This window comes from Notothenia rossii (assembly GCF_949606895.1).
Source record: "Notothenia rossii genome assembly, chromosome: 1".
NCBI classification, from domain to species: domain Eukaryota; kingdom Metazoa; phylum Chordata; class Actinopteri; order Perciformes; family Nototheniidae; genus Notothenia; species Notothenia rossii.
The window spans coordinates 15971202-15994067 of record NC_136912.1 but is presented as its reverse complement, the minus strand read 5'-3'; the positions used below and the strand labels follow the sequence as shown (position 1 = coordinate 15994067).

At 39.8% G+C, this 22866-nt stretch overlaps 1 protein-coding gene across 2 annotated transcripts in view; it reads left to right on the top strand.

Moving 5' to 3' along the window:
• LOC307018280 (protein kinase C beta type) overlaps positions 1-21752 on the top strand; it is a 31574-nt gene extending 9822 nt beyond the window's left edge. Inside the window, exons 3-17 of one of the 2 annotated variants that reach the window (XM_079648442.1) lie at positions 5696-5778; positions 7192-7303; positions 10235-10363; positions 10779-10935; positions 11771-11905; positions 12053-12149; positions 12248-12391; positions 12938-13111; positions 13197-13288; positions 14016-14078; positions 14332-14470; positions 14551-14631; positions 14719-14826; positions 15502-15642; positions 19998-21752. In XM_079648442.1, the coding sequence (XP_079504568.1) occupies positions 5696-5778; positions 7192-7303; positions 10235-10363; positions 10779-10935; positions 11771-11905; positions 12053-12149; positions 12248-12391; positions 12938-13111; positions 13197-13288; positions 14016-14078; positions 14332-14470; positions 14551-14631; positions 14719-14826; positions 15502-15642; positions 19998-20150 (1808 nt within the window). In that variant the 3' untranslated portion in view covers positions 20151-21752. Of the gene's footprint in view, positions 1-5695; positions 5779-7191; positions 7304-10234; positions 10364-10778; positions 10936-11770; positions 11906-12052; positions 12150-12247; positions 12392-12937; positions 13112-13196; positions 13289-14015; positions 14079-14331; positions 14471-14550; positions 14632-14718; positions 14827-15501; positions 15643-16080; positions 18153-19997 lie in introns of those variants that run through there. The other variant, XM_079648441.1, reaches the window with a different exon arrangement.
• The last annotated feature ends 1114 nt before the right edge of the window (positions 21753-22866 follow it).

The window sequence follows — 22866 nt, the reverse complement described above, 5'->3', positions numbered from 1 at the left end:
CAAGGGCTCAGGTAATGTGATTACTATATGAATAATGGTCCAAAATAACATAAAATGCATAGGGTTTTTATGTTAAGTAACATACTTTCGTCGCCGGCCAGCCGATACATGCCGGGCATTAAGCTGATACAGCATTCCCACTATCTGTTATGCTACGCACAAAATTCTTTATTATTCCGCCGGGTTATTTTGCACCTCTTCTTCTCCCACATTCTACATCGCAGAAACTCTGTTCAAACATCAACACGTTCAGCTCAGTCGGGAATCGATGGCTATTACTTTTCTTATTCATAACTTTCATAATTCCAGAGATACATCCCATAATTCATCACATTTTTAACCTTTGAAGTCAATGGAGAAACTCTTCAGACTTGAACAATCTTCATGCAACTTCAACTGCTAACTGCTCCTTCATACTTTCACTCAGAAGCCTCATTCCAACTTTAAAATGTTACACATCTTTCTGACATTATTCGTCTAACACAACTTTTAAATCTGATTCGTACTTTTAGAGATATTAAACATTGTTCAGACCTTGGTAAAGAGGCCTTCTTCAGATTTTAGAGTGCGTGATGTCACAGCTAGAGTGGAGGACAGATTTAATTTTGCCTTCATATTTTCTTTTAAACCTGCCATAATTCCCAAATCCTACATTCCTGAGACAATTTTTTTTTTTGAGAAACGTAGGAAAACATCTCGTAGCTTGAAAAATAAAAATAAATTAAGCAAAATAATTAAACAAAATGTCTCTTGAGGGCATGAAGTGACAAACGTTCAACATGTCTCCATTAAACCCCATTGTAAGTTCTGCCTCGTCTCTCCCCACCACAGCAGCCGCACATCTTTAGTTAATCTGCCAAAAAGGCCACATTCTTAACCCGAAAGTACACAAAAAGTACACTTCAGATGCTCAAGTTCCTTGACATGCTTCACGCTTTGAAATGTCATCTGTTACGGTTCTTTAACAAAACGTTCACATGTAAGAGGTTTATCTCATTCAGAACAATGAAAATGCTCTCCTCTCACTGATTACTGCACATCACCATGGAAACCTTTGATCTCTGGACACGTAGTTAGCTCAAATATAAACACCTGTGTCATGGAACACGATGATGTCATAACTCCAACTGACATGCTCAGAGCAGCAGATCACATGCAGTTTCCATGGAAACGCATCCCTCGCCATAAAACACGATGTCGCTGTAACTCCAATGGACACGGTCCGATCGTCCTCCAAACTTCGCTTGTATATCACCGGTCCATGCCTCAACAGCTCTATGCCAAATCTGAGATCTCACCATAGGCTGTTGCCATGGAAACGCATCCCTCGCCAAAAAACACGATGTTGTCGTAACTGATATGAAAATGTTCAAAACACCACCAGACTTCAACTGACAGTTAGTGGTCCAACCATTAGTGACTTTTCCTCAAAAGCTGTTGCCATGGCAAAGCATCCCTTGCAATAAAACATGATATTGCTATAACTCCTATGAAAATTGTCAAAAAGTGCTAAAACTTCACATGTGTGCTAACAGTCCAGCCGTGAAGACATCTACGGGACAGTTTTGAGATTTCTTCAAATGCCATTGCCATGGCAACACAATGCTCGCCATGAAACACGGTTATCTCATAACTTCAGTGAAAATGCTGCAAACAGCCCAAAACTTCACAGGTGCAGCCATCAACATATCTAAGCGTAGTATGGGGTGTCATCAAATATCGTTGCCATGGCGACCGATCATTCACCATCAAGTTAGTTCAATAGTTTGCAGTTCAAATATTCTTCTGCTTTTCCAAGCCATTTTACTTTCTTTTCTTCTCTTATCACACATTCAAGCCATTCAATCTAAATTCTTCACTTTCTTCTTACACATTACATTTCAGATTAGCAATTCAGCGTCAGCTTTTCAGCATAAAGCATTCCCACTAGCAATTTCTTCAGGAATTGCATTCTCTAGTTTTACTATTGTAATTGCATTTTTCTTTAATTTAGATGTAAGCGATGGCGGTTTTTGAGGCATTTTGTCAACCGTTTGTTTACCCTTCTGTTTTTCTTGTCAACCAGTTGGAGATATCGTTGCTGACGGTCTAAACTAAAGAAAAGTAAATGTCAAAATCAGAGTCTTCTGGGACTCAGTAGCAGGATCTTTCTGGTTCAGGTTGTTCAGGCAAGCTGAGGCCTGAATGTTGATCTGAAGAGTCACTGTCACTGTTTGTGGGCTGGTTCTCATCCAAGATGGAGGAACTTCCTGATGGTCCTGTTGATGTGAAACTGTTGGCCTGCTGTCGTGTGTGTGTGTGTGTGTGTGTGTGTGTGTGTGTGTGTGTGTGTGTGTGTGTGTGTGTGTGTGTGTGTGTGTGTGTGTGTGTGTGTGTGTGTGTGTGTGTGTGTGTGTGTGTGTGTGTGTGTGTGTGTGTGTGTGTGTGTGTGTGTGTGTGTGTGTGTGTGTGTGTGTGTGTGTGTGTGTGTGTGTGTGTGTGTGTGTGTGTGTGTGTGTGTGTGTGTGTGTGTGTGTGTGTGTGTGTGTGTGTGTGTGTGTGTGTGTGTGTGTGTGTGTGTGTGTGTGTGTGTGTGTGTGTGTGTGTGTGTGGTTGCTAGGCAACAGACCAAAGACCTTCTCGGTAGGTCACTAGGCCTGTCTTTCCGTAGTGTGGGTGCACGTGTTTAAATGACAGGGCATATTTATGAACAGAAAGCTATAAAGTGTGCTGCATCCTTCACTGTGCTCTCTGTTGCTCCACTTCTCTGTTTCTGTCTTTCTCACACACTGCAAACACACACAAATGAATCCTCCACCCCCTCACATCGCCTCAATCCCCAGCTGTGCCCCCATCCCTTCCTACATACATACATACATACATACATACATACATACATACATACATACATACTTACATCACTCTCTGTTTGACTTTATTTCTGTTTCAGTCTTTTTTTTGCTCTCGTCTCATTCTTAGCGTTTCCCTTTTTACGGCCTCATGCCTCACAGCATGTCTGTTCATTGTTGTTATACAGTTGCTGTTGAATCTTGGTTATTTTGACACCTCACTTTGCACGTTCAGAGCTAATACTTAAAAATTGAGTGCAGGTCCAGGTGTCCATTGATGTGATCCGGCCACTTTCCTGCATAAATAAACATGCATGAACACACATAAGCACTCTGTTGCTTAACTGCTAGAAAGCCGTGGAAAGTCAGTTGCCACAGTGCCTCATGAAAATGTAACGACAATGTGAATAATTAAGATCAAACCAGAGCGTAATGTCACTGTGTGTGTGTGAGTGTTGTTCTCGCTATGGCTGATGTTGTAACATGTGTGGTGATATCTTCATAATGTTGAAATGTAAACCGTATTGATGTGTTAATTCTATTTTTTGGTCAATACTGCAAGTCGTAGTAATGCGAAAGTGGTTTGAACAGAAGTTCATGAGAATTGTATGTAAAAATACACCAGCAGTGATATGAGGCTGAACCACAGAGTCTGGCTACAGTACAGAAGACTGATCTGCCCTATTTATCTAAATGGAGTTCTGCTGTTGGTCATATTCATGTTTTCAGCTCTAGGAAGGGACTGATCAAAATATAAAGGGATGAATTGCGCTTTATTTCCTTCCCACCCAAAGTATGCAGTTTGAAGGTTTACTGACTGATGATCAGCTTAATGCTCAAAGATCCAGTATTAAACATACCTTCTCCACCTCTGAAGGTTTAATACTCTGCACTCATTTGTGAAACTAACAAAGTTTTTGTTTAATATTCTGTTATATTTTTAGACTGCTGGTTGGACATGCAGGCATGAGAATATAATCGGCAGAACAATCGATGAAATTCTTTAAAAAAGGAGCTGTTTTGGCTGTTTTTTGATTGGTAAAGACTACTAAAGAATATCCTTATATATTACCAAATAATTAATCATCTTTTTATTTATTTATTAGTATGTAGTGTCAAATTGATATTTTTGTATATCAATTTGACACTGCTTATTTTTTGTATTGTATAATAATTCTCATGTTACATTTTTGTATTATTGTTTTACACATTCAAAATAAATCAAATCAAAAAATCTTATTTTTTCAGCCCTTTTTTACACACATTTTTTTAAAACCTTAATAGTTACGTATACATTGGAATGGTTTCTTCTGTGGCTGTTTTTATACAGTAAACGTGGATCAAGCTAAATATTTAATCTTATTTTGTTATTCGTTAAATAATATGCTGATGCCAAGTACTTCTATATTGGTTACTGATGCCTTTCCATCTTTCCATTGTACCTGTAACTATGAGAAACAGCCTGCAACCTTTTATGCTACATACAAGCATATATAAACATAAAATGGCAACACATTTTAACAGTTAATAAAAAACATGCACACAACTAACTGATTTAACTTCTGAAATGTTAATATGTTGCATGTTTTTTATTTGGTGTGGGATTGTTTGTTGGACAAAAGGAGCTGTGTAAGCGTGTCAGTTTGGGCTTTGGGAAATGAACATTTGTTAGATGCAGCGATGGATCAGACCAGCTTGTCAATCTCTCCTACTCAACTCCTGTCAACATGTTGGTATCTGATAGAAATTCAGATCTCTGCTTGCAGCAGATAAAAGTCTATTCATTATCACAATTCTGAAATGTTCATATGTGCCTTTTTAAATATCCGCTCTTCACTTAAATGTATACTTTATGTTGCAACTAATACACAAATTGCAATAGAGAGAAGGTTTGATTACTTTCTGAATTCACTGTTTACAGTATGTATTACATGTAAAACGCTTATTCACATAAAATCAATGCAGGAAACTGAATACGACAAATCTTCGTTTTTTATATGAAAATACTTGGATAATGTTGGATACCGTATTATATAACAATATATTATAATGTATTAATTGAAAAACGAACTATTAAATGTAGTTTTTTAAAAATGTGAACACAAAGAACAATATTGTGTGTTGGATAACCCAAGTAACGTGCAAGTACTTCAAAAAGTACTTAAGTACATTACTCAAGTGAATGTACTTACAGTAGACCATCCCACTTCTTCAATGTCATTACTTAATTTTGAGCAGACCTGCTACTTCATTGTACTATGAAAGTGATAAACTGAACTTTGTCCAACATGTTCTTGAAAAGTGCTTGCAGTAAAATCTAAACTATTCTTTGTGTGTGTCTTGCTGCCTTAACAGCACTCGAAGATATTAAGCACAGTCCATTTATCTTCCAACATACAAACTGAATAAAAAGAGAATGAGGATCAGAAACCATGTGCTATATTTGCCTCAAAGTATGCAGGGTTCTCTTTTTTTTTGTCTGTCACTTCAATTAATACATTTAGCACAACTTGAGGCAGAAAGCAGGAACATGCAGTCACCAGGTGTGTGCAGCCTGCTGCCTGCCACACGTTTCCTGCAGCAGCTTTAATGGTATGCGGCGCGATTATTACTAGATGTCCCACCATGCTGCGATTTATTTAATATCATCTTCAACTGAAGCAATAAAACTATAAATAGATGTACACAGAGCAAGGAAGGAACAAATGGGAACTGCTGAAATATGAGCAGCATATTGTGCAATGACTAATGCCACATAATTGACATATTGATTCATCTCTTTGTTGATATTATGTTGCCTTTTTTGGCGTTGCAAGGAAGCCTGAGTTTGACATTCACTTTTTATTCTCTCTCTCTCCCTCCACCAGTGTGCTGTTTTGTGGTCCATAAGCGCTGTCATGAATTTGTCACCTTCTCCTGTCCGGGGGCCGACAAGGGACCGGCATCCGATGTGAGTAAAGAAAATAGGAGGTCATTTTCATATCATGAGCTCAAGTTAGATATTTATTAAACACACAGTTAGTGATTTCTTTCCTGTTAAGTTATGTTTATTATTAACATTAGCAAGGTCAGGTGTGTGTGTGTGTGTGTGTGTGTGTGTGTGTGTGTGTGTGTGTGTGTGTGTGTGTGTGTGTGTGTGTGTGTGTGTGTGTGTGTGTGTGTGTGTGTGTGTGTGTGTGTGTGTGTGTGTGTGTGTGTGTGTGTGTGTGTGTGTGTGTGTGTGTGTGTGTGTGTGTGTGTGTGTGTGTGTGTGTGTGTGTGTGTGTGTGTGTGTGTGTGTGTGTGTGTGTGTGTGTGTGTCCTGTATTTGTTGCAAGATACACACACAGGGATGTTACCTCTTGCACTTTGCTGAGCTGTCAGCCCCAAATCACACTGAGAAATGTCAATAAGGACAGAATGTGCTGCCTGGCTGCCTCGGGTTAATGAGCTGAAATCTTTCATTCACTTACTCCCTAGCACACACACATACACATACACACACACAAAAGTCAGCACACATTTTGTGAGTCAGCGAGGATTTTAAAGCCATGTAACTGATGTTTATTCATCCCTACTCCTTGGTCTTTCTTTGTTTTTGTTATATCCCCACAGCTGATTTGTTTCCTCCTATTTTTAGGCATTCTCCAAATTCGAATCAGTGATGCATTCTCTCTTCTAATAATTTCTCTTTAGCCCTCTGTCATGAGGAAAGCAATGTTCAAATAAATGGTTTGCCACAGATATACTTAATGGTTAAAAGTAAAATGCACTTTGGTTCCAGGGTGTTGACAGGTTTTATGCCCGGCCCTGTAGTAAATAAGTGTTTTTCCCTGTCTGGTGACAAAGAACTTGACTGACATATGCAGAGCTCTGACCTCAACCCCACCTTCAACAACTTTTGAGATGAGTTTGAGACTTATCGTCCAACATCAGTAGCCGACCTCTCTGATCTCCTCCAATACAATGGGAGCCCCTCCCTGCATGTGGCTCTAAAATGTTGTGATAAGTCTTCCCATAAGAGTGGACGTTATATGATTTATAATTGACATAGTTTAAAAATAATGCTCACATATGGCTGAAATGTTCTGGTGTCTACATACTTTTGGATATAAAGTGTATCTTATTACATGTGTGAATAAGACCAAAGTTCTCTGCATGGTTGGATAACACTTCGAGGTAAATGACAATGTAATTTTGGGGTGAACCGCCCCTTTAAATACAGCCTTACAAGACAACCGAGAACAACTGAACTTGTTTTTGAATCTTTTAAAGGAGTCTGAGCTAACTGCAGATGCAGGGCCTAGCCTGAAGTGACCTGGATTACTCTTTAATATTGAATTCACATATCTTCTCCCTCCTCTCTGTGTTTGTGCCTTTGCAGGATCCTCGTAGTAAACACAAGTTTAAGGTCCATACCTACTCCAGCCCGACTTTCTGTGACCACTGCGGCTCGCTCCTCTACGGGCTGATACACCAGGGCATGAAATGCGACCGTAAGTGTGTGTGTGTGTGTGTGTGTGTGTGTGTGTGTGTGTGTGTGTGTGTGTGTGTGTGTGTGTGTGTGTGTGTGTGTGTGTGTGTGTGTGTGTGTGTGTGTGTGTGTGTGTGTGTGTGTGTGTGTGTGTGTGTGTGTGTGTGTGTGTGTGTGTGTGTGTGTGTGTGTGTGTGTGTGTGTGTGTGTGTGTGTGTGTGTGTGTGTGTGTGTGTGTGTGTGTGTGTGTGTGTGTGTGTGTGTGTGTGTGTGTGTGTGTGTGTGTGTGTGTGTGTGTGTGTGTGTGTGTGTGTGTGTGTGTGTTCACACCATTTGAGCAAGTGGCACAAAGGAAAGCTCTAGAGGCCATAAGCAGAACATTTCAACTGCACATTTCGGTTTATTCAAAGTGAATATTTTGATCGTCACATTATATTTTTTTCTCCTGTCCATTGTTAGCTGGGACCCGCGCCAGCCTAACATTTCTGCTTCGAGTCATTTGGACAACTGGGAGACCATTAGTCAGAATTGTAGGAAATGACTGCTTGAAATGTATTTTCTGTCAATCCAACTCAAATAGTTTTCACTATACTGTAGGTAAATGTGTGGATTGTGAACTGTAGTTCAATGAAAACACATTAATATTGCATGCAGAGCATTTGCAAATATTGAGCTACTCATTATGATGAGACTGACAGCTTATTAGATTGTATCAGCTTAAATTCAGACAGTTGGAGGGATATTATCAGCTTCTCATAACAATGAGTGAATCGTTTTTACATTCCTGCTGTTGTGTCATATTATTACTGACCATTTGGCTGTTGTTGGCAAAAAAGACTCAAACAGGAAGTGGGTTACATCTCTGCTGTCTCCTGCCATCACTAGCAAGCAGTGGGTAGACAGTTCCTCATTGTACCTGTGTGAAGTCCACGCTGTTTGATGAACTTGGCCTTTAAACTCGTTTTCATACATTTAGATGTAATCATTAGATGTTCACATAAAATAAACAAAACACGGTTGATGCTAAAAATACATTGGCAGCTTATAAAACCAACAGAGTTCACAAAGAGGTTATTGGGGTTTATTCATTTACGTAAACAAACAACATTTGACTCGGAGCTCTTGCAAATTGTATTCAAATGTAATAAATGAGTTTTGTATTGGACGACACAGGACATAGTGGAAATTCACAAACACATACAGAGAAACATTTCTGCAATGAACTGGCTATGGTTAAATTAATAACTTTTTCACTATTCTTCTGGTTCTTCTGGTAAGACAATCTGATAAGTACATCTATGTTTAGATATGAGAACAGTTTGGTTATAACCTCTTGATTTGGCTGTTTTTCTAATTAGCGAAACAAAGAAAAACGCTTTGGTCAAATTGTAAAAAGAATGAAGACTCATTTATTTTCCAAACACCTTTTTTATGACTATTGGAAAACAACATGAGGTCCAGAATGTATTTTAAGGGAAATCACAAAAAGAAAAACGCAGTGCTAAGAGTTAATGACCGCACCAACGATTGACAATTAAGTAATGTTATTGATGTGGGTCTTCCTCATCTTTTATATTCTTCGGCAAAGGATGGTCCAGTTGGGAAGCGAAACTTGATTCCGAGTAAGAACATATAACAATTGTCCGGTACCAAATTGTGAGCTAGCTAGCTTTCTCTCTCTCTCTCTCTCTCTCTCTCTCTCTCTCTCTCTCTCTCTCTCTCTCTCTCTCTCTCTCTCTCTCTCTCTCTCTCTCCTTGCTTAAACACCTTCATCTCTATCAACCCATCATATGTTCTTTCTCTAACAAACAATGAAGGTTATTAAGCATATTAGCTCTTATATTGTTAATAATATTATGGACTGCCAATTTACTCTATGAAGTAAACAGGCCTCCTTTTCTCTGTTCTCACGTGGCCAGATAGTGAGACAGACTCGGGAGAGGGAAGTTGTATGTTGTTTGTGAAGCCAGGTATGAAAAGTAAACCATTTAAAATAAAATACGTTTTATACGGTTGCAGTGTAACAGAGGAGGAGGCTGTGGGGGATTGTACATTCTCAAACCACTTGGAACTAACTAGTGAATGCAAAAACAATGCAGGGATGATTAGAAAATTATTTAATTCAATAACAGCAACCAAATGAGTGATTTGTAAACTCTGAAATTGGCATGTGACTTATTTTTACCCTCTCAAAGAACCAAAATCAAGAACCGAAAAGAACCGGAATCGAAAAGCAGAACCGGAATCTTTAAAATCCAAACGATACAAAACCCACTTGCATTGTTCTTGGTCATCCCCATATAGGGTTTTCATCAACAGTTGATGTGAGTGGAGCCAGATAGAACATGTCAAAGATACAGATATAGTAGGACGTAAATCAGAAGAAACAGAGTAATCATACGATGTGTTATCATGGACAGAAAAATATGAGATTACCTACTCAATCTCCATCCTCCACCTCATTTAAGGAGTGTGAAAAGTGGAGCTTTGTACATCAGAGCAGTCTGACATCTGGTGGACAGACGAAGAAGTTACACAATTGTGTTTGGCTATTTCTTATCTGTAATTAAACTGAAGAGATGCACTATTATTGGTTATATTTACATGTCTTGCTGTACTCAATGAATCTAAAACAATCTAATCTGGGTTTAGAGAGCAGGGAGGGTCTAATTAAAGATGCTGTTGACTTGCATTAGTGGAAGGGTAGGATCCAGTTTGGGGTTTATATTTCAGATGACTCTGTGTTTGTTGCTTTGTTATTGCCCAATAATATATTTCAATCTTTCTCCTGTGAGTTACCAAAACAACACTGAATCACTTAAAAGTCTATAATTTAGCAATACCAGCATTATGGCGATAATGGCTTTTCAAAATCGACTCGACTCTGTTTACTTTGTGGTTTTGGGCTCCATGAATATAATTAAGTTGTGCATTTTTGTGTGTCTGTGTTCAGACTGTTTGATGAACATCCACAAGCGGTGTGTGGCTAACGTCCCGAGCCTGTGTGGGACAGATCACACGGAGAGGAGAGGACGCCTTCAGATCACTGCCCAGATCGCTGACGAAACTCTCACCGTCACCAGTGAGTGCACTCTGGTCTCTTAATTCTCACACACACATACACACACAAATGCACACATTGAGCGCCTCTCAAAGCTCTCAATCAGCCCAAGACTAAAACGTGAAAGTCCATTAGTTGATCAATGATCCAACGATTGCCCCACATCGCCACTGGGACACGCATCCCCGTGCCAGCGCTCCCTCTCTCAGACGGCTGTACATTGATTATGGAACACAAACTAAACTGCTGGTAAGTGTTCTGAAATGTAGCAAGAGTTATTTAGGGCAGGACTCACAGCCACACTTAGAGCTTCACATCCCGCTGTCCTCTGCCAAGGACAATTTCCAAACGTCTAAAAGTGTCTGTTCATGGTATGGTTTTTTTCTCCTTCTAAAACTTTTTTTGTAACCATGTCCTCCTCCCCAACCCCTCGCAGTCAGAGAGGCAAGGAACCTGGTGCCCATGGACCCCAACGGCCTGTCGGACCCCTACGTCAAGCTCAAGCTGATCCCAGATCCCAAGAGTGAGAGCAAGCAGAAGACCAAGACCATCAAATGTTGCCTCAACCCCACCTGGAATGAGACCTTCACTTTGTGAGTAATTCTGCACCGAGTCGGTCGATAAGTTAAAAATAACAACCGGCCACCGTTTGTCAAGAAAGGGATTTTTTTCTTAGACATAGTTTTATTATTTAACCGAAAATACAACTATAAACTGTCTAAATTCAAGTTGTATTATTTCACTTGGTCAAGACTTGTTTAATTGGCTTGTTAATCCATTGTCAATCACATTACATTAAAGAAAAACCTAAACTAAATTAAACTCACTAAAACCGTCTAGCTTATCTTCCCACTGTTGCCACAATAACCAACGTAATATTTGGTCAAAATACTCCAATAATTCACAGAGTGAGATGTTAAAATATGCAGGATCTACAAACTGTGTCTTACCACTGTCTCTTTTAGCTGCCCTCACTCATTTGTCAGATGCAGACCATTACATTTCCAAATTAAAACGACAAATATTGCCCCATTATATCAAACCCTAGCTCAACCCTATTCTGTACCAACATTTGGCAGATTTTTGAGGCTTCAACAAACTTATTTTTGCCGTTATTGGCATACTCTCTTGGCCCCATTTGCAGTCACCAAAGCACAAAGCTAACTGGAACTCATGCAAGTGACCCTGTCCCCATTCTTCTTCCTGTTCTTGCTTGTTGTTATTCAAGCTATTCTGGGTTGCTGTGTGACTGCCACGAAAGGCACAGGCATTAAAACCTGTCACACGCTGCGGTGTTCACCAGTTTAAACAGAGAGAAATGTGAGGACTGTGGCTTTGAAGGCAAATTCTGATCTCGGTTTTTCATTTTAATCTATTTTTAGAGCGCCATTCATCTTACTGTCCTCCCTTTTTTCTCTAATTTCTAAGCAAACTAAAAGACAGCGACAAAGACCGCCGTCTGTCAGTGGAGATATGGGACTGGGACCTGACCAGCAGGAACGACTTCATGGGATCCCTGTCCTTTGGGATCTCAGAGCTACAGAAACAAGGGGTAGATGGATGGTAAGAGATGGTGGATGATTGGGGAAATGACACAGGTGGAGTTATAAACATAACAAAGGCGGGGGAACAGGGGTCTTCATATTTAAGGGACTTATTGTCATAGTCTGGTGATAATCCTGGATTTAATGTTTTTATTCCGGGGTTTAGGTTCAAGATGCTGTCCCAGGAGGAAGGAGAGTATTTTAATGTTCCCGTCCAGCCAGACGGAGAAGACGGTAACGAGGAGCTACGCCAAAAGTTTGAGGTGAGTCGCACAAAATGACAAAAGGTTTTTTAGTTGTGCTGTCCTTGTTTTATTAATAAGGCCTTTTTTACTCTTCTCCTGTTATTGCTTCTCTTCAGAGGGCGAGGGTAGGTCCAGGGAAGTCCACAGACTCTTCTTCCTCCTCCTCGGTGTGCAAGTACGACAGCAATGGCAACCAGGACCGGGTCAAGCTCTCAGACTTCAACTTCATCATGGTTTTGGGCAAGGGCAGCTTTGGCAAGGTAATGCACATTAGTGGTGTTGTAATGTACCAATCGACCAGCCAGCATTTGAAATAGGCCAGTTGGCAGCTGGTGGACTGTGACTGACAATTTAGTGTCACAAATCCATTGTTTTGCCGTTAATGTTGACATCGATGTGCTGCATAATATTTTTGCATTGTACACACAAAGGCACAGAGTAAAAATACAGCCACACGCACATCGTGTTGTTGATATATTGCATCTGTCTTCTTCTGGGAAAGTAAAATATTAAAGTATATATTATTAAAAATACATTTTCAGTCTGATATTATTTGTCCAGTAAATTGGAGCACTTGCCTTTTTTTGAGTGAGTGAGAGAAAGTATTTTCTTTCTTCTACCTTAGTGTAGTTTTGAAAAAATGTAGATGATTTATTAGTCAATGTTATAAAAGGAACATACAATCCGATTTCCTATGTATGCTGCCAATATAAAGAAAGAAATTACATTACTATTGAAACTATATAAATAAAATTGCCTTACTATGAAGCTAATGTATTAACTTTTATTTCGATGACTCTGCACAGGTGATGCTGGCTGAGAGGAAGGGCACAGATGAGTTGTACGCCGTCAAAATCCTGAAGAAGGACGTGGTGATCCAGGACGACGATGTGGAGTGCACCATGGTGGAGAAGAGAGTCCTCGCTCTGGCTGGAAAACCTCCTTTCCTCACTCAGCTGCACTCCTGCTTCCAGACGATGGTAAAGAAACACAACATCTTGAATTAACTAAGATGAGCACATGCAGAAACTTGGAGTATTTATTCTCCTCCTATTTGTTTTTCAGGACCGTTTGTATTTTGTCATGGAGTATATCAATGGAGGAGACCTTATGTACCAGATCCAACAGGTCGGCAAATTCAAGGAGCCGCATGCTGTGTGAGTACACACACACACACACACACACACACACACACACACACACACACACACACACACACACACACACACACACACACACACACACACACACACACACACACACACACACACACACACACACACACACACACACACACAAAGTACAAAATACTATAACATTTATTTGTGAGAGTGTGAATGTTCAGTCAGTGAGGCAGAGGCTGTCTATTTGCATGTATTAGTTCATAAATGTAATGCTTTGCGTTTAACTGTACTCATAGTTAAATGGCGAAGCTGTAGTAAATTCTTAAAAGGCTTATTGGGCAGAATAAGTATCGTTATTCATGCTTTTGGCTTCAATTTAGCTGAAATTGAAAGTGTTCACAATAACATAACCTCAAATTACTTTATTTTATCAACATCAAGCGTTGTTATGCAATTGTGACATTATAAATGTCAAATATTTTATTCATGTCATCGATCACAATGTCCCGAAATATTTGCATTTCTTACATGCTTTGCTTTTACACTTTGGTCTCTTGTATCATTTATCCTATTTTACTTTTATTATCAAATAGTTCTGTCGTTTATTGGACCTGTTTTTACCCTTGATCGTTTTCTCTTAGTTTGAAGAACTTAGACATTTCATCGAGTGAGCTATATAAATTAATTTAATTATTATTAAATACTCAATGAAAACAGAAACTCAAATTTATTTAGAAACTGGTATTTGTCTGTGTTTTAGGTTCTATGCTGCAGAGATTGCCATTGGACTTTTCTTCCTCCACTCCAAAGGCATCGTGTATCGGTGAGTCAATCTGTGAACCTGCATATGCAGTCACCACTCATTTCAGAGAATACAGGGGGGACTAATGTGTGTGTGTGTGTGTGTGTGTGTGTGTGTGTGTGTGTGTGTGTGTGTGTGTGTGTGTGTGTGTGTGTGTGTGTGTGTGTGTGTGTGTGTGTGTGTGTGTGTGTGTGTGTGTGTGTGTGTGTGTGTGTGTGTGTGTGTGTGTGTGTGTGTGTGTGTGTGTGTGTGTGTGTGTGTGTGTGTGTGTCAGGGATCTGAAGCTGGACAACGTTATGCTGGACGCTGAGGGCCATATAAAGATAGCTGACTTTGGCATGTGCAAAGAGAACATGTACGATGGAATAACCACAAAGACCTTTTGCGGGACTCCAGACTACATCGCTCCAGAGGTGTGTTGACATGCTCTTTCTTTATATGACATCTTATAAGTTCAGAAAAAGCCTCACATCTCAACTGGTGTGTCTTACAGATCATAGCTTATCAGCCTTACGGAAGGTCTGTGGACTGGTGGGCATTCGGAGTACTACTCTATGAAATGCTTGCTGGACAGGTGTGTATCCATTTGCAGCTGTTATTCTACTTTTTTAAAGAAGAATTGTGACAAGAATAATGAGGAAGTATATTTGTGCCCATCCAGCCGCCTTTTGACGGGGAAGATGAAGATGAGCTGTTCCAGTCCATCATGGAGCATCACGTCTCCTACCCTAAATCCATGTCCAAAGAAGCTGTTGCTATCTGCAAGGGGGTGAGGGCACACGCTCAAATTCACATAAACACATAAGAATTCCTCTAGTAGTCCCACAGAGGGGAGTTTACATTGTTACACAAAGAGACAATACTAATAAAAAAGGATTGAGTAAAGTGGCAAGCACACACTAATACAAATTTAAAATCAAATAATAATGACACATTCCAAGGATAAACAGCTAAGTAGCATTATACAAAAATGAGTGAAACTGCAGTAGAAAGTAAACGAGTAGCTGCAGGATGACTGTAGTGAAACTTATACAAGTTAATATTGCACAATGTTGTATTATAACATTTACGGCCTATTCACATCACTCTGAGTCTTTTGGCAGCTATACCAGAGCTGACTTACTGTATCCTTCCTCCCTAGCAATAGTAAAAGTGTGGGTTGCGGTGAATAGAGGAAACACTTAAATCTAACAATAAGTTTATGGGCTGGTGGTTTTTGGCAGTTGACATACATTTATTGAAGATTTGGACTATGATTCAAGTATAGGAATGTAACACAGTAATATTTGTTGTAACTAAATACTACAGTTTACCTGCTTCATCAACCCCTCCCATTTAATGCCTGGTTCCTGCATTTAACGGATGCTAGTGTCAAGGTATTTGTCACAGAATTCGCAACAATTTTCCAACCCTTCTCACCTTTTTTGTCTGGGTTTGATTTCAGCTGATGACGAAGCACCCAGGTAAGCGTCTGGGCTGCGGTCCAGAGGGCGAGAGAGACATCAAGGAGCACGCCTTCTTCCGCTATATAGACTGGGAAAAACTGGAGAATATGGAGGTCCAGCCGCCTTTCAAACCAAAAGCTGTGAGTATAGTACACACACATCTTTTTCAGCTGTTGTATATTACCTGAATGTCACTGCTTACTTTAGAAATAAGTCACAGTAAGGAAGGGAATAGCAGACTTAGACAAACTTTCAAGGTAAGTAACAGTTTAGATCGCTCATCCCACAAACCCCACCATCACCTGCCATTGGTCACTACTCGGACAAATGCTGAGCTAAGATTTGTGAGTGTAGTCACCAATGATGAAGCTGAGATATCAGTGGCTCACATGCAGACCAATTGAAATCCACAGTTTTGGCTGTGAGCGATTTGATTGGTTGATGCCATGTTTTAGTTGTATTTCTCTTTTTTCTCTTTGTTTGTTGTTGTCTCTTTTTTTCTTCACATCCCTCATCCAACTCACTCCACCCTCCCCATCTCTCTCTCTCTCTCTCCACCTCTCTCCTCTCCACGGCAGTGTGGGCGTGATGCGGAGAACTTTGATCGCTTTTTCACGCGCCACCCCCCTGAGCTGACCCCCCCAGATTCGGAACTTATAGCCAACCTGGACCAGGAAGAATTCCAAGGCTTCTCATTTGTTAACCCTGAGTACCCCGACAGCACTCAATGACCATGCCACACATCACTGGGCTGCACAAGGCAACCCCCCACACCTCAACACACATAATAAAAACAAACAAAAAAAATACCATGATGTCATATCCAGGTGAAACATGAAAGAAATAGTTCAGCATTTTGGGAAATACGCTTTTTCCCCCCTGAGACGTAGGAGAGATTATTTGTATCAATCTCATGTCTGTAAGAATGAGCTGGAGTCGGGAGGTGATTAGCCTAGCCTAGCATAAAGACTGGAAGCAGGTGGAAAGCATTATAGAATACATAGTCTTACTAGTTCATCTAAATCAGCCAAACTGACATATTTGTATCTAGTTTGTTTAATAAATACATAAAGCAAGATTGCAAACAAAGTGTTTACATGCAGTATCTCATGTATGGAAATGAGATTAAATGTATTCAATTGGTAAATGTAGGTTATGTATTTGAGCTGTATTTTTATGGTAATACGTTTCACCTCTGGCTTCCACCATCTTTTTATGCTAAGCTAAGCCAATTTGCCTCCTTGCTCCAGCCCCGTACACTAGAGTACAGACATAAGAGTGGTAGGAATCCTCATCTAATGCTCTGAAAGAAATCAAACAAGCGTACATCCCAACATTTACATTCCTCTGCAAAATGTTCGGATTGAAATGCAGACAGGTGCTCAAACGCTAACAATCAGGAGAAATAATCACATATTCAAGTGTCAAGTTGCCAGAGACGAGCGGTGACACTGTTTGCAATTGACTGTGGTTTAGTTTAGCACGTCATGTGACACTTGCTGCTCTCATTTCAGCTCTACTGGCTGTATTTCTATCTTTAGTGTAGAAATGTTTGCTCGCTCCTGAACGCCGACCGGCTGCTCTCTGTGTCGCCCTCCCTGTGATTGCATATTGACAACCTAACAGTAATATTGATGAGTGTACTAGGATCACATTATTTGGTAATATTCATACAGTGTAAGTGAAAACTGACCAACTGCTTTGCTATGATTGTTTGAGTGCTAAATCAGTTTCCTAATGTTACATTTATTTTGTCTATAGGACCAAATACTTCTGTTCAGTTGGTGTTGTGGTGAGTTTAAGATTTTTGCTGATAATTTTAAACCAGAGGATATAATACTTTATACGTGCATTCAGTGAGTGTCTGCGTCAAAATAGTGATTTTTGACTGAAGTCTCATCACCTTTCTCCTGAGTCATTACCGAAAGCATTAGGCACGTTACACTGTGTTTTTAACGACATATCTCTTAGCTTGTAAACAACCTTTTTTTGAGGCGATTATTTCACATATGACGAGTCTTGTGAAGCTTGTAGTTTGTTAGGATGTCCAAAAGTGCCAACATTGTGTTCAGAATCATGAGGATGTGGAAACGTATTGTCCTCAACTACTGTGATGAAGGGCAGCCATCTAGTGCCATTTTTCAGTACATGTATAAATATTAGAATATGCATTATAGCTCATCTGTTCTCCAACAAAACAATACACTCGGAAAGTCATTTTCATATATGAAGTGAATGAAGGCGTGTGTTTAATTGTGAGGCAGGTTGTATTATCTTTTTGTAACTGTGTAACGATGCAGGGTTGTAACAAATGTGTCAAATCTTGTTCTTTGAGCTCGTATCAAAAAGGGAGGCGGCATGAAGTTGACGTCATAGATACAGAAAGATGCTCGCTGATAACAACACGTTTGATTCTGCCAGGTGCACAGACCATAAATCAATGGTCACATAAGGAGCGATATGACAGAGAAATATATATATATATATATATATATATATATATATATATATATATATATATATATATGGAGTTCTTTATTAAGAGGGATATATGGATAAATAGTTCGGGATGAAAGAGATGCTTCTTGTATAATTGTCCTGTATGACTGGAAACTGATAATATACTCACTGGTGCCTACCAGACTACTTCTGCTGTGTCCGACTTGTTACTGCCGCTGCACCCAGAACGTGGACACATGATTATTGGTTTCTTGTCGACAATTCCACTTTACTAACAGGAAGCTAAGCTATATAGCTGTGAGAGAACTAGCTGTGATTTAAAATAGGAAATGAGAGGAAAACATTACGCGTTAAGTTTAGCTAGTTACATTTGTAAAAAAAAAAGAAGCTTGAAAACTACCATTTCCAATAAAAACTGAGGTTCAAATATATTTACCCTGAGACTAATCTCTAACCGGGGATAAGTGGAGCTCCTCTTTAAGGTTTTTTAAATGTTCTCTTTACAAACATGTACAAGCTATTCACAGGCAGTTTTAAAACTGATTATAAATGTAATAAAACCTTAAAAAAAAGCTTGACCAATTCGTCAATCAACATAGTGTCTTATCCACCATTTATGAATAGCTAAATCCTGCATATGAAAGTTATATAATAGGGCTAGAATAAAATGTCATAAACAAAACAATCACACATTACAGAGAAAAATAAAATATGCAGCTTTCTAAATTCCTTTCTTAAAACGAGGAGCTCAATGAGTGGGCAGTTCTTGGTCCTGTGGGAGGTGGGAAAAGTTTCCATCCGTTCCTCATATCAGCTGGAAGCCCTGTGATGAGACAGAAGGAGGAGGTAGGAGACCAAACGCTGTGTGTGTGTGTGTGTGTGTGTGTGTGTGTGTGTGTGTGTGTGTGTGTGTGTGTGTGTGTGTGTGTGTGTGTGTGTGTGTGTGTGTGTGTGTGTGTGTGTGTGTGTGTGTGTGTGTGTGTGTGTGTGTGTGTGTGTGTGTGTGTGTGTGTGTGTGTGTGTGTGTGTGTGTGTGTGTGTGTGTGTGTGTGTGTGTGTGTGTGTGTGTGTGTGTGTGTGTGTGTGTGTGTGTGTGTGTGTGTGTGTGTGTGTGTGTGTGTGTGTGTGTGTGTGTGTGTGTGTGTTTCATGTGTCTTGCCTGGGGCTCACTGCTTCACTTCCCTGTGTGAAATCCTCTCTGGTCGTGGTTTGGTCTGCAGCTGGTCTGTTTTATCGATCCTTGTCTGTTCTGTACCGGAACGTTTTCCTCTCTCCGGCTTTGGAAGTTTGTCTTGGACTTTTCTACTTTTGTGCTGTTGAAATGTTTCGGTGGGTCTTTTTTCTTTCGACTGTGTCTCTGGGTTTTGTCTAAAAGGTGTGTTTTTTGTTTTGTGTTGACTTGCTCCCCCTGTCCTGTACAGAAACAGTGGTGTGTTTGGCTGAGTCTAAACCTTTTGTGGTGCCACCATTTACAGATGATCAGAGGTGCGGACTAGACTGTATTCAGAGTCAACAATACAATAATATAAATGCGACTCAAATGACAATTTAACACCAAGGACACAACTCCTCTTAAGGAAGAAATTATTAAAAATATTGATGATATGCATGTATCCTATGATTTGGTCAAACCCCCTAGATGTACCTGATCATTTTGCTTTGAAATATAGGAAGACACGTTCTGCCTTAATGAAAACAGACATTAAAAAGATAAATTGAACAATGAATTTTTTAGGACCCTTAACTCTACATTGAAGACGTTGACTTGGGACGTTAGTCGACACTTTATAGACTTGTGACTTGTAAATCAATGACCTTGTCCCACCTCTGCAGAGTATTGTCTTTCCATGTGTTGAATCCATTCAACCTCTCATGCCTCATTCTCTACCATCCATCTTTGTGCTTCTATGGGATAGTTGTTATTTTTGCTTGTTGCCAAACTTCTTTCTAAACTGCCTTTTTAACGCTGTGCTAATTCACTTGTAATTCTTCTTTTTTTTTTTACATTCTCTTTTCTTCTCTTTCCGTTTGACAGAAATCTCGCCGTGACGTTGGCAACTTCGATAAGGAGTTCACTAAAATGGCGGTGGAGCTGACACCCACAGACAAGCTCTTCATTATGAATCTGGACCAGATGGAGTTTCAAGGCTTCTCTTACACCAACCCCGAATTCATCATTCAAGTCTGATGACTTCCTGTTGGTTAGACGCAGCCAGAACATGACTTTACTCCAACCCGTACAGCTCAGTTACATCCATCAAGGACTCATCCTGCATCTCTTCCCACTGAAGTCTCATTTACATCGTCAAACCTACCAGCATCTAAATCAGACAATAATGATAAACCACCACACTGGCTTTATCTGCTGGTGGCTCGCACTTACTGGGACTACGTTTGACCAGTCACCATGTGGTCCAACAGGCCAGTGTGCGGAACACTTCAGGCCTGTGTAGTATTCACAGGAGCCAGTGGTGAGCAGGTCAATACAAAGATCATAGAGTGAATGTGTAACTGTGTGAACATGCTCTTATCGATCAGCAACTGTGTGTGTTTGTTTACTTGATTTCTTCTCCGACCTGTTAAAGTTATGTCATAAACATTCCATGATCAATATGCCATGTATGTGCTCATACACACATACACACGTACACACACGCACACAAGTACACACACACACACACACACACACACACACACACACACACACACACACACATACACATACACATACACACACACACGTCCAAACACACACACTTGCACACATCTGCAGGCAGTGGTTTGGAGAGAAGGAAGGTCTTTGAAAGTCCTGATTTATGACCTCATGTCTAAGTTAGTCCTGAACTTAGTCTTAAGCACGTCTCGTCTTCCGAATCGATGCAAAAAAATAAGAAACCCCAGCCCCGATGCCTGTTTGGCAGAGATATTTAAAAGTGTCTTTTCTCTTGCTTAATCTCTCTCTTTTCTCTATGGCACTGTGTGCGCAGTGGGTTAGTGCTGTGTAGGCACTATACAGTCTTTGTGGTGCTGCTCCTCTATGCATGCCATAATTGTTGGTACAGTAGTTCCCTTAAGTTTATGTTAGACATCAACGAGGAAGCGAATACCTCCGGTGTCTTGATTTTATCGATGCAAGTCAGTTTTGAAGTACCCATGCTCAAATGTGAGTTTCCTCTCAGAATGCTGTTTCTCTAATAATGTTGACATATGCTAAAGAGTTTACTTTACAAAGCAGCAGACATTGTTTTGCTGTCCTTGACAAGAAAATATGAGATTATGTGAAATGAATATATAAAGTAGATGTAATATGTATGACTTGTGTTTCAGTGTATGTGTAAATAAGAATGAATCGATGGCTAGAAAAGGTTTTCATGTTCTAAAACACTTCTATACTATTCTTCATATCTCCCTTTCTCTCTGCTCTTCCTCCCTGCCAACACTCAGCTGTCACTTTTACTTTCCCTATTTTTATATCTCCCCTTCTCCTCCTCTTCCTCTCTTGTCCCCAACTCACGTTTTTATCAGTGCAATTTGAAGGAACTGGAGAATTAGGGAAATAAGACAAGAGGGAGAGGGGGAACAGAGGGGAGAATAAAGTGTTTACTATGCAAAAGGCAGGCGAAGAAGAAGTAGAGAAGGAGAAGAGGACAACTTTTATAAAGTAACCTGAAGAAATTGTGTAACCGCAGGACAGTATACATGTGTTGCATGCGCCGTCTTAACCCTACGTGTGAGAGACGCGTAAAGTATGATACCTACATTAAAGTGAACTATCATAACATTTCAGTAACTCTGGCTCTTGTGTTTTACTCTGTTATCAGATCGCATATTACTACAAAAACTGCATTTTTCATATAGGACAGAAAGACATATTAAATGTTTATTAAAATACCTTTAAAGGCATTAGACTTTGGTCAGTTCAGAAATATTTGTAGTAAAATATTTTCATTTTGAGCAGTGTTTAGCATATTTTATGATAGTATGTAAGTAGTTCAAAGATTGATAAGCTATTTTCAAATATATACAGTATATACGTATATATTTCACAAAATTTGAAGTTGATGAACTGTATTTCAATAGCTTTGTTTTTCATCCAAATGTTCTGTTGGCGTTGATTGCTTTGTTTTCTTTAGAAATGCTCACTCACTTTATATTTAGAGCCTTAAATATTCATATTTTCATTTACTTCTATATTCACTGAGGGGGGAAAGCTTCTCTCCCATTTGGTTGATGTGACCCTGATAAGCATATGAACAACATTTGAGTAAACAGCCAAAAGGAAAATCTTCAGAAATGTAAAGGAAAAGGGTTTAAAAATGAACTAACCTGACATGACTTTTTTAATGAAATTCTAAAGTGGGTATTTATATGTTATAGCAAGTAAATGTTGCATGCATGTGTACAGTTATATCAACTATAACAAGTTATAACAAGGTAACTAATTCAATAATAACTACTTTGCCGCTGTCCATGGTGCTGAAGGGCAACAGGTTTCGGTGACCACACACACACACACACACACACACACACACACACACACACACACACACACACACACACACACACACACACACACACACACACACACACACACACACACACACACACACACACACACACACACACACACACACAGAGGGGTGGGATCATCCTGCAGTTAGTGCCACACAGAGGAGAGCTTCAACAAACTAGAATGTGCCAGAAGGAGCTGCTGCTGTTGTTTATCGCTTCTTCCACTTTTCCTGTTTTTTTTCTGATTTTGACAACACATGGAAACACCTCAACTCAGTGCCCAGAGTCTTTTGCGTGCAGCTTAGAGTAAAAAGCTGCAGAGTTAACCAACTTTACGAGTAGGTTGATTCAGGCTGAAGAAAATGTGCACCAAAACTGAGTTTCCTTCGGCA